The sequence below is a fragment of the Thunnus thynnus genome, chromosome 11 (assembly GCF_963924715.1).
Source record: "Thunnus thynnus chromosome 11, fThuThy2.1, whole genome shotgun sequence".
Taxonomy (NCBI): Eukaryota; Metazoa; Chordata; class Actinopteri; order Scombriformes; family Scombridae; genus Thunnus; species Thunnus thynnus.
Window position 1 is genome coordinate 24,276,662 of NC_089527.1, and position 11,947 is coordinate 24,288,608.

The 11,947-nt window shown below is 43.0% G+C and overlaps 1 protein-coding gene across 6 annotated transcripts in view; it reads left to right on the forward strand.

Annotated features, from left to right (window-relative positions):
• tbc1d4 (TBC1 domain family, member 4) overlaps positions 1-6,043 on the forward strand; it is a 30,937-nt gene extending 24,894 nt beyond the window's left edge. For all 6 annotated transcript variants that reach the window (XM_067604035.1, XM_067604036.1, XM_067604037.1 and 3 more), the window contains 4 exons: positions 55-214; positions 383-552; positions 1,444-1,620; positions 2,381-6,043. In XM_067604035.1, coding sequence (XP_067460136.1) covers positions 55-214; positions 383-552; positions 1,444-1,620; positions 2,381-2,611 — 738 coding nt within the window. In that variant the 3' untranslated portion in view covers positions 2,612-6,043. The remainder of the gene's footprint in view (positions 1-54; positions 215-382; positions 553-1,443; positions 1,621-2,380) is intronic.
• Positions 6,044-11,947: the final 5,904 nt, after the last annotated feature.

Sequence of the window (11,947 nt, forward strand, 5' to 3'; positions counted from 1 at the left end):
TGTGTGTGTGTGTGTGTGTGTGTATTCTTGTACATACTGTCTGTGTGATCCCAGGTTCAGATGTACCAGCTCTCTAGACTGTTACACGACTACAACCGAGAGTTGTACAATCACTTCGAGGAACACGAGATCTGTCCGAGCCTCTACGCCGCGCCGTGGTTCCTCACTCTCTTCGCCTCTCAGTTCCCCCTCGGCTTTGTGTCTCGCATCTTTGGTATATTTTTAGAATGATGGCCAAATACTTATCTGCACAATTGCTATTTTAAAAAGAGAATGACTTTAGAATAGTCTCCTAATCACCACAGCTTAAAAGTAAAGTGTGTAAAGCGTTTGTGTTCTTATTGCTGTGTCTGTGTTTTTGTTTTGTTTTTTCTTTTGCCAGACTTTCTATTTGTCCAGGGGACTGAAGTAATCTTTAAAGTGGCCCTCTGTCTGCTGAGCAGCCATGAGGGAGAGATAGTAGAGTGTGACACCTTTGAGAGCATTGTGGACTATCTGAAAACTACACTTCCCACCCTCAGTCAGACACAAATGGAGCAGACCATTGCAAAGGTACAGAGTGGAAAATTGCATGAAAAACACTTCCAGGTCTCCAGATAATCAAACACAATGAAGCATGTAAACGTAATTCTTAATGTTGACTTAACCCAGATTTTGCAGTAGCGGTTAGCTGAAAGCTTCTCGATGTTTGTAATGTTGAAAAATGTGTCGATAGGTATCACATTGTTAAAGGTCTAGTATTACTTATTTACCATAATGTAAGACAAGCCATATGTTCTTCTTGTAAGACTAAACCTACTTGGTCAAAGCTCTCCAGTGGCTGTCAGTTTCTCCACATTGGCCTGATCCAGAAAGGAGAGCAGATCAAGACCACATATAAACAAAAATAAAACTGTTATTTTCTTTAACAACTTAAATAATACTGAAATAATGGCATTTTGATTTCATGTGTATTTATAAAGAGGGATATTTGCTTTCCTTGTGTGCAATCTATAACAGAATACCTTGCACTTACAGTACCCTGTGTTACTGTATGTCCTGCTGAAAGAGCTGTTGCAATATGTGTTTAACCACAATCATAACATTTTTCTAGTGGTGTCTGTCTGCGGCTCCCCCAAAGCCCAGTCAGTTCCAATGAAGATGTGAATCTCTTATCACCAATAAATGCTTTCACTTCTAAAAAAAGGTTACATAATTTCCCTGAACACACTAATACTGGAGTTTTTTGGGGACTTTTTAAGTAGAAAATGTGGTATGCTAGTGAGTATTTATGGCAGCAGAAGAGTGTATGACAATAATAAAGACATATGACATCACCAGACTTCTCCTATAAACTCTTCTATAATTTTGCGGGACCTTACCGTTAGCTGTTGTAACATACATATCAATATACTTTAATAACTTGATGGCATATGTCTCACTATGTATTCTGTGGGTTGCCAGGTAATGGAGATGGACATCTCCAAGCAGCTGGATGAATACGACGTGGAGTACCGTGTCCTGCAGGATGAGATGTTAGATGCCGGGCCGCTGCCTGATGACTCTGACCGGCTGGATAAACTAGAGAAGACAAATGCACAGTTGAAGAAACAGAACATGGATCTGCTGGAAAAACTTCAGGTAAAGGATCACACTTAGAGTTTGATCTGCAACAAGACCACTTTTTTTTTCATTTATAACCTTTCATTTACATCAGTGGGAATGATTCTAGGAAACGAGCAAGTCATTAGTATGTAATTGGCGTAAATGTTCATCATTTTAATTGTGTGGTACCTTTAGCGATTTCTAATGAAGGGGCATGTATCATTGTGGGAAGTATTTAAGTTATTACTCAGTTTATAATTCCCTCTTTTGACAGAGTAAAGGCTCTGTCGTATTGTTGTGTGACACCCAGAAGTTGCCATTGATAATGTGTCAGACTACCTGTAGATGGCACTAAAACATAACTTTAAAAAACAATGGCAACGATAGAGAAACAAAGGGATTGAAAGGCTGTATGTTCCCCACATTCTTGTAATTTTGCTCAGTACTATGAGAATATACATACAGCAAGACTGGTAAAGTCTCACTTGGTGGTCTTTACATTAATGAATGTCAAAGAGGAATTGAGCTGCTCTTGTCTCTGATGTGACAAAGAAAATTTTGAGGACTTCTGCTTTTGGATAATGTTTGCCACAACATTTAACAAGTGATTTACACAAGGCACAGGTTCTGTATGAACTACAGTCACATTTGATTGCATTGGATTTAGTGCAAGGATCTTAGCACAAAGTCGGACAGGTGTTGACTTATAGTGGAGTGCTTTTTGTTTGCCCTCTGTCAAAATGTCTCTTTGTACCATAGCCTGTTTATACTGAAGTAAGATGTCTGTGTCCTCCAGGCTGCACGGCAGAAGATTCAGACGCTGGAGACAAGCGTGGAGAACTTCCTTTCTCGGGAGAGCAAAATGAAGCACATGATTCGCTCTCTGGAGCAGGAGAGGGCAGCTTACCAGAAGACCATTGAACGCATGCGCTCGTGCCTTCCCCCTGACGCCCTGACAGATGTGGAGATGACCCAGATCAAAACAGGACCCAACGGGAAAGCCAAAACTGCAGCCAAGAAGCCCTGATGGCAACCAAGGGGGCTGGCTGCTCTGGGCAGACGCACAGGCAGAGACTGAAGTGAGCAAATGCGGTCTGCTTTAGTGAGAGGCTGCTATTGTTGTACTGCTACACAAGAGTGGCAGGGTTTTGTAAATGTGCGATGTCTGGACTTGCAGACTGTATGGGAAAATATCTACGTGATGTTTGTCAGCAGATGATAGAGTGGTGGGAGGATGGTTTCTGTTATATTAGCACCAGACATCAAAGCCACTGCTTTGTCTCATCTGTTTCACTGCCAGTTTGAAGGTGAGATCAAGATGCACAACATCCTTCCCTTTTCAGCTCTTTTAGTAATCACAGGGGAATTATTAAAGTGACACTAGTGAAATGTGCCACTTTAAATGTTTTTGAGCACTGCCTTGATGTATTTACAACCTCTCTCAGTAGCAACACAATAGCAGTGAACAGAAGATGCCAGTTTGCAAACAATCCTTTGGACCTCAGGGTCAACTTATAGCCATTACCAGTGTGTATAATTCTTGAGTTGATACCTTTTATTGTTTTTGAATCGTGTCTGTGATGAAAACTTGGCCTCAGGCTAATCACGTCGCTTTGTAATTTCCTTTTATTCACTTGAAAATTTTGTGAATGTAATTTCCCTCCAAAGATCATTGTGATAGCATTCTGTTTTTCAGAACAGAGATGTCTGCAAGGTTAGACTTTAAATTTCAGCAGACATACGGTATAGTACCTTGTTGAACATCTCTCAGCACCGCACCACTGCCTTCATGTGAGAGATCTTTAGCACTTGCACTCACTGCTGCTTTTAAGGAGGAAGTGTTTCTTCCAGAGCTCAGGCAGGATGTGAGGTCGTCTGTCTTTTGAGTTTCCTGTGTGACTGACCGCGGTGTCGCCTCATTTTAGCACCACGTTCAGACACTAAGGCAAAGCTCATGCTCCCCAGGAGGCAACAAAAAAACAGATAAAGGTGGAGCAGCGATCTGAATGTACTGTATATCACATGCTTCTGTTTTTTTATTTTTTATTTTTTTGTCAACCCAATCTGTAATGCTGAGGTTTGACAAAACTTGCATTTTCTCCTCCTGTAGTTCCTGAATGTGGGGCTACAAGCAGCTAGGGTTGTATGGCTCCAGATTTCATGACAACATACACATGACATATCTGCAGTTGCATTGCTGTTGGTCACATGGCCAATTTTTCTGTTTGCAGTGAACCGTGAGTGTTTCAGTGAGTAGACTGCAAAAGGAAATGCTGTAAGAACTTAAAGACACATCAGTTTCATTTTGAGTGGGGATAAATCTGTCTTGATTTGTGGTAATAAATGTACAGTGCATTCAGAAAGTATTCACATTTTGTTATGTTGCAGCTTCATACTAAAACCATTTCAGTTATTTTTTCCTCTCATCTACACTCAATACCCTCTAATAAGAAAGCAAAAACATGATTTTAGATTTTTTTTTTTTGCAAATTTATTAAAAAGGAAACACTGAAATATCACATTGACATAAGTATTCAGACCCTTTACTCAGTACTTAGTTAAAGTACCTTTTGGCAGCAATTACATCCTTGAGTCTTCTTGGGTATGACACCACAAGCTCCGCCAGTCCCTGCTGCTGAAAACCCCCCCCCACAGCATGATGCTGCCACCACCATGCTTCACCATTGGGATGGTGATAAGCGGTGCCTGGTTTCCTCCAGACATGATGCCTAGAATTGAGGCCATACAGTTTAATCTTGGTTTCATCAGACCAGAGAATCTTGTTTCTAAGAATCTGAGAGTCCGTCAGGTGCTTTTTTGCAAACTTCAAGTGCAAACTTTCCTGTGTCTTTCACTGAGGAGAGATTTCCATCTGGCTATTTTGCCATAAAGCCCAGATTGGTGGAGTATTGCAGTGATGGTTGTCCTTGAAGTTTCTCCCATCTCCACACAGGATCACTGGAGCTCAGCCAGAGTGACCATTAGGTTTTTTGTCACCTCTCTTACCAAGGCCCTTCTCCCACGGCTGGGCGGCCAGCTCCAAGAAGAGTCCTGGTTGTTTCAAACTTCTTCTATTTAAGAATAATGGAGGCCACTGCACTCTTTGGAACCTTCAATGCAGAAGAATTTTTTTTGTAGCCTTCCCCAGATCTGTGCCTTGACACAATCTTGTCTCTGAGCTCTGCAGGCAGTTCCTTCACATTGGTCTTTGCTCTGATATACGTTGCCAGCTGTGAGACCTTATATAGACAGGTGCATGTCTTTTACAAATCATGTCCAATCAATTGAATTTACCACAAGTGGACTCCAATCAAAGTGTAGAAACATCTCAAAGATGATCAATGATTCTGCATGCACTGAATACTTTCTGAATGCACTATATGTACACACACAAACACGAGTTGTGCAGTCAACTGGATGACTGTATGTGCAGACAGTTCAAATGAGTTCAAAGAGTGTCCCTTGTTCTCTCAGTTTTGTTTAAATCCCACCTCTATGTCTGACTCACCAATTCCAGTTCTGATTGAAGGCAAAACAGTCCTGGTCTCTGCTTTCACAAAACCCTCATATTAACCAAGGTGATGTCTATCATGAAAAAAGTACTTACTAACTGTGTCTGTCAGTCTTCCTGTCCTTGGTGACAGGTTGTGGTGACACATTCGTTTCTGTTTCAGTGTAAAGTTTTTATTCTTGAACTTCAGTCCAAGCAGACATATCCTTTGATAACCAAAGCAAGATGTTTCTGTGTATTTGCATATACCCAGTGCACTTGCCTACTTTTGCTAAGTTACAGCAGCTAATTCACATTACGTTTGATAGTTTGATAAATCCAGCCTGGTGTTCCCTGTCAGGGTGAAATGTTCTTGAAGGGATGGAGGTGACGTAAAAGTTTGCACCAAACCTCTCTCAATAGTTTGACAAGTAAAACACGTCAACTCATTTTAAAATCTGTCATCAAAGGAAACGTTTGCCTGTATTTTGCTTATTTACAGTGTTGTGCATCATAGAAATTGACCATTGAACCAAAGATGTGGTTGGTTTTCAAAAATGAATGAATGAAACATGAATGAAGAATGTTCGATAACTTGTCACTACACCAAGGTTTGCACTAAGACAACAACTTGAAAGGATACCAAATATTGGCTGTAAAAACACAAAAAAAATCATCATCCTCATCTTATTAATTTGTGCCAAATGTTTAAGATGGCCTTTATTCTCCATTAATCGGAGATATAAGACCATTTTGTCAATATCTAATGTGAACCACATCCTGGTGGTGAGCAGAGGGTGTTTATTTTACATCGGGTGCTGTCAGTGCTGACTACTAAATAATTCTTGAATCACTGTGTTTTAAGGAAATACATTTAAAAGACTTTTTCTGTCAACATGAGGGCTACACAGAGCAAAGAAACTGTCACAAATTCTTCAATAAACCTCACTTTGCCTTGTTTTCTGTCCACTCATGTCTGAATGTCTTTCCTGCCCAGTAAGATCTCATAAAGAAATCATGTTCCTTTACTGTTCTATAATTTAGCACTCCAAGTGTAGGACATGGCCTCAAGGTGGAATGGTCTCTGTGTGTAGATGTATTATTGCATAAAAGGCCAAGGTAGGCTTCGACAGTTTCGACAGAGTCTATTTAAAGGCCTTTCAAGAGTTGTACTTTTGTTAACGCCTGGGGCAAAGAGATATACGGGTCTCCAGTGGGAAAAAAAATATGTGAAATTCTCTTTGCAAAGTATCTGAAACATTCAATCTAGAGTACATCCCTGAATTTGCAAAAATGTAGTGAATGGAGTAGATATTGAGCTGTTTTTTTTTTTTTTTTTTTACTTCTGATGCAGGAAATACAAGAAAAGTGCAGTTCTGATTCATTGAATAAAATCAAGATGTCACTGTTGTATACTGCTAAGGGTTTGATGAGAACACTTTGATACAGATGCCTCCTTAGCCTTTTGTTGAATCCTGTCTGTGGATATGAATCATGCCGAGGATCCAGCAAGAGCTCCATCAGCCAAGGAGGGGCTTTGAAAGATAGCAGCCATAAGACCAGTCATTGTTTTCCTGGGAGGGTCTTACCCAGAAAGGACTGTTGAGTGCGGTTCTGATCAGCCTCTGCCAAGCCTGGAGCTCATCACACATAAGACACACAAATGACCGCCAACCAGGAGCCCTATCACACGCTAAACAAAAGGGGCCACATTCCTTGCGTATTCCCACACCAGAACACATCCTGCAGCAGCGGGAAGAGTGGGACACTGGGAGTCCACTGGGGATTGGCTGAGAACGACACTTCCTCTGCCGAGGGTCTTATCAGCTTTGTTTGTGTTTTTTTCCCTCTCTCCGTCTTCACTATCTTCATCCTTCAATCATCTCCACCTCCCACTCTGTTTCCCGCTCTCCTCATCCTCCCATCGGAATTGTGAGGCTTGATCTTAAGTGTTGGTACAATATTTACTGTATTGGGAAGCGTACAGAAGAAAATGCAGCAATGTAGATGTTCAGACAGGTATTTCAGGGAATGACTCAAACTCAAAGAACCACTGGTGTTTGACACAGGACTGTTGTTGTCAGGCAGCCCACTATCAGGTATTTGCATATATGCTCGTATTTGTCTTAAGGGCATTAGACCAGCAGAAAAGGAAGAGTGAGTTGACAGTGTGAGCTAGTTGCAATGAAGGAGTGAAGGGGAAGAAGAGAGTAGAGGAGGAGGAGGAGGTTAGAAAGGGTCCTCCTGCCTTATATGGGAATTCATACTGCTCCGCTTGTGGCGCAGTCTAAAAACTGGAGTCATTTCAATAGTACACAGTACAAAGTATTACAGGTCACAGAATATCTATGCAGCAGCAGCTCAACTTTTACTTTGCAGTATGGTTATCTGCAATTCGAATCAATAATAGGGTTCGCAGGCAAGAAAAATATATTACACAACTGCAGAAATAAACTGCAGCCATAAATTGGCTCATATAAGAAGCACTGGGTTTGTAGTTGCAGAAAGAGATAGGGAATTTCTGGATTTGGGAGGATGGAGATAACGGTGGAAGTGGGGAAAGGCTTTAAGGGTGGTGAGGGAAACAGCTGGAGGGGTGGGAGAGAGACTCAGGTGGGCTCAGTCTAGTCCAGGGAGAGAAGTTGGCTCCCCTGAGGCCAGGAACACACACACACACAGACACAGACACACACAGACACATTTCACCACGTCTCATAGTTTAGCTGCGCCTTGATTCCTCTCCCCATCTTTCCCCCCTATCCCCCTTCTTTGGAGATAGGCGGGCTGTTCCAGCTCTTTCAAAGCTCCCTCTTTGTCTCTTCCGTCTCTTAAGCTATGAAATAAACTCCTCAGTACAACAGCCTTGGATTTCAATCAGCTATCCACACGGTGCAGGCTCACACAGTCGTGCACCTAGACACACAGAACCACCACTGACATGTTTTAGTTAGCGCAGTGACAGATTTGCTTCCTGCGAGTGCTTTTCTCTCTCTGTACCTGTCATGGATGTATCTGCCAGAGGGGCTAATGGTACAAGGCCAGAGCCAACAACGACAGAAGGAAAAGGGAATAGGGCAGTAATGAAGCCACAGAAGAAACACAGAACTAAACACACACACACACACACACACACACACACATACTATTTGACTAGTCCGGTCCATTGCTTTGGTTCTTTCCATCGAGAGCAGGTAAATCCACAAACACCGCCTGGAGAATCTTGTGATTAATGACACGCCTGTCATGTCGAAAATTCCTCTTCATCTTTTTCCTGACGAAAACCACTCTTCCTCTTCTCACCTTCCCCCCCAGAGGTCTGGCAGACACACTACCCAAAATCCCCTGGGGCCAGCTGCAGCACATGCTGGGGAGTATCGCGCCGGTTCACCTGATCCAGTGCTTCATTCATCTGTGGAGCCTCTGGAGGCCTGAAAAACACATGCAGCATCCTCAGACACACGCACACACAAGGAACACAAATATACATGTATGTACACACACATGCACTTATTCCCTGTTGGCTGTATGCGCTGTGGCTGACATCTTGGATAGAGCTGGTGCACACATACTGACACATTTAAAAACAAGGTTAAAAAGAGGTGAGGCTCACACACTGTAAGTAACGAGTCTGAGAATCTTATTGGGGCCATTTTCCACCTGGAGATCTTAGACAAATGTGACTGAAATCCCAGGTGATTGGAATGATCAGAGCAGAGAGTTTGCGCTTGAGCCCTTTCTAATCACATTATCCACTGGCTCTGCTTGGCCCACATCACCTCAGCAATGATTAAGACAAACACAGGCAAGAGAAAGAGATGGTGAGAGACACAATGAGAGTGATGGCAGGCCAGAAGAGAGGGGGTGGTCAGACAGACAAGTAGTGAGTCAGACAAGCAGATATCCTCCTACAAGTACATCCATCAAATACAAGTGCAAATAATATGTAAAGATCATGTCCAGTCCAGAGAGTCGTTTAGCTGACTTTATCTGTTTGTGTGTTCAGGGTTAAGCCCTGTAAGACTTTGGGTATATGAGATCAGCGATAAGGGACTCACTGGGTGTGAGGTGAGGTTAGAGAAGTACTTCTTACGTCATCCAATGCGTGTACGTACATCCTTTTCAGAGGCCACAAGGGCACACACACAAAGACGAGGTGGTGGGCAGAGCCTGCATATATGTGTGACTCAGTGTGCTCTGGACACACACTGACGTCAGCCTCTGGAAACTCGATGAAACAAAGTGATTTGTCCAAGCAGAGGCCACAACTAGAGGTTTAAGTGTTCATAACTACTACCTTCTTTCTTAACCATAGTGTCCCTGAGCATTGCTGGGGTTTGTTCAAGAAACTCTACAAGCTTGAGGCAGAGATGATCGGTGATTCACAGTTCTCCTCTCCCTTGTTTACTTGCAAAGCCACCCAGCTGTTCCTGTGAGCACAGACCAACACACTGGGTTTTATTATGCTGATCTGACATTGCTGAAGTTGGGAGGGGAGACAGCTGTACTTGTGTGGCCCTGGGTGCACCCGTCATTAGTGCCAGCCTGACTCCACTCTTCCTCCATCCCTCCCTTGTTCCAGATCTCCCTCCCTCACTCACTCCCTCCCTCCCTCCCTCCCTCCCTCCCTCTCTCCTCCATTGTTTCCAAAACAACACCACACCCTTTTATAATATGTGCTGACCTAATTTTTGCCAGTCCTCCCACCTGTCCATCCATCTAAGCAAGACACTGCACCCTCGCACATCTTCACCTCCTCTTTATCTGCTACCAAAATAACAAAAACAACCCGTATTGTGTTGGCAGAAAGGCTGAGTGCTGTGTGCTTGCCTCTCAAGTTTTTCTTGAATAGATAATTTCCAAATTGATTCAAGCTGGGCTCACATCTAAATGGCCTGTATGGGCTCTAATGTGAACAGGAGATAATCAACACCCTGCACTTCTGAGATCTGTTTGTCAGAATTTTTCTCTCTCCCTATACCTCCTCATCGCCTTCCTTCATTTCTCTCACAGGATCTCATCATCTGCTTCTTCTCACATAACCCATTTCTATCCGTTTTCTCCTCCACCTCTCTATTTCCATTTCCTGTGATACTATCTGTGATACTTAGAGGTTGATTTCCCACTGTGCATCATTAACCTTTTCTCTGTCCTCTTGGTTAAACCCAGCAAGTACATTCTGCTGTTTGAGACTGAGGAGGCTTGGGGAGCACGCTGCGCTCGCTCAAGTGAGATGGGGGTTTCAGCAGCGATCATAACTACATCATTATTAGCCTCTGAATTGATACTGTAACGGAACTCCTCTTATCATATACCAATATTTCTTCCCATCTTCCTGTGTGTTACATAAATTCTCTCATACTATTACTTTAACGTCTGTGCACAGAAGAGATACTGTAGAGGTGAAAATGACTCTACAGGATACCCATGTCACCTCCCTGTATCTGCGACATGACACCAGTGTTAGACAAGAACGCACATGCCATATTGTCACTGTTCATGCATTCTTCAGTCAGATAACATGACCCACTACAGCGCTTTGTCATTGATAAGATGCCTCTGGGGTAGAGAAAGATCATCTTTGTGCATAAAATAAAGAGTCTGTCGACTTCCTCTTAAAGTGTGCCTAATCACAATGAGTGAGGTGTAATTAATGTTTCACTGGTGTGCTGTGTATGTGCAGTCGAAGATCGTGGGTGAGAGGATGTAGTGTGCGGCCTCTCTAACAAGCTCCCACTCACCCCAGTGGAGGCAGGCAGGGAAGGCTGGAGTGACTGCGAGGCTGTTAGAGCAAGTGGGTTGCGTTGGACGTGTCCATGTCTGTGTGTGTGTGTGTGTGTGTGTGAATCTACGCGTGTGTGTGCTTGTAAGTGAGTGTGTGTTAGTGTGTGAAAAGTGTGCATGTGTGTCCTTTTGTGTGTGCTGTACTGGGATGTGGAAATTGAATGGAGCCTTTCAGTTCTACTGCTCGTCTCCCCGGGGGTGAGAGACTGGTTGCCATGGTTATCCTGGAATCCTGCCGCTAATGGGTGGGAGTTTGTGTAGCTCTGGCAACCTGGCCTGTCTAGGGTGGAATACGTGTGTGTTTGTGTGTGCGGTGTGCGCGTGTGTGTGTGTGTGTACAAGGGGGGTGTGGTTGGGTGGAGGCAACATTTTAGGACACAGGAGGTCATATATGTGAGAATACAAGCTTCCATTCCTGCACGCTCCTGCATGTGCAAACACAGACTTACCTCATATTTTACTTCACACTATACAGTAGATATTCTGCACTCAAAAACGCTGGAGGTTTGATCTGCATACAAATTAAACCTACACATCCACTGACAGATATCAATAGCACAGTACTTGCTTGATGTCATAGTTTAAAGCCATGCACCATTGCAAAAAGCTTTCATTTACTCAGCCTACAAAGTCAAATTACAAGCATGGTGGATATCATAATCATGTGGTGATGAAATAATCTGCTACTTTTACAGCATTATTGCAAGTATAAACCATAATGCAGTGAAATAGTTAAGCCCTGCTCTCCCATCATCCCCATCACCATCCTTTTACCCTCAGGCTAGTGGGACTCTTAACTGGGCACAGAGACCCCACTGAACAGGAACACAGTGGATAGTGGATAATGAAAACCGTAGATTAGTGTAGGGAGAGACACATTCTCTCTCAGTCTTTCCTTTGCCGTACTTTGTCACAGAATTTTAGATAAGATTATAAATGCTTGTCCACAAAGGAGTTCCACCTCACAAATATGTGTGCACATCTAACAGCACATGCTAATTGGGATGTATTATTCAAATTGCATTATGAATTTGACACAGAGCACTTCATGGATAGCAGAGAGGCAAGGCTTGTTGTGCAGAGAATATACGC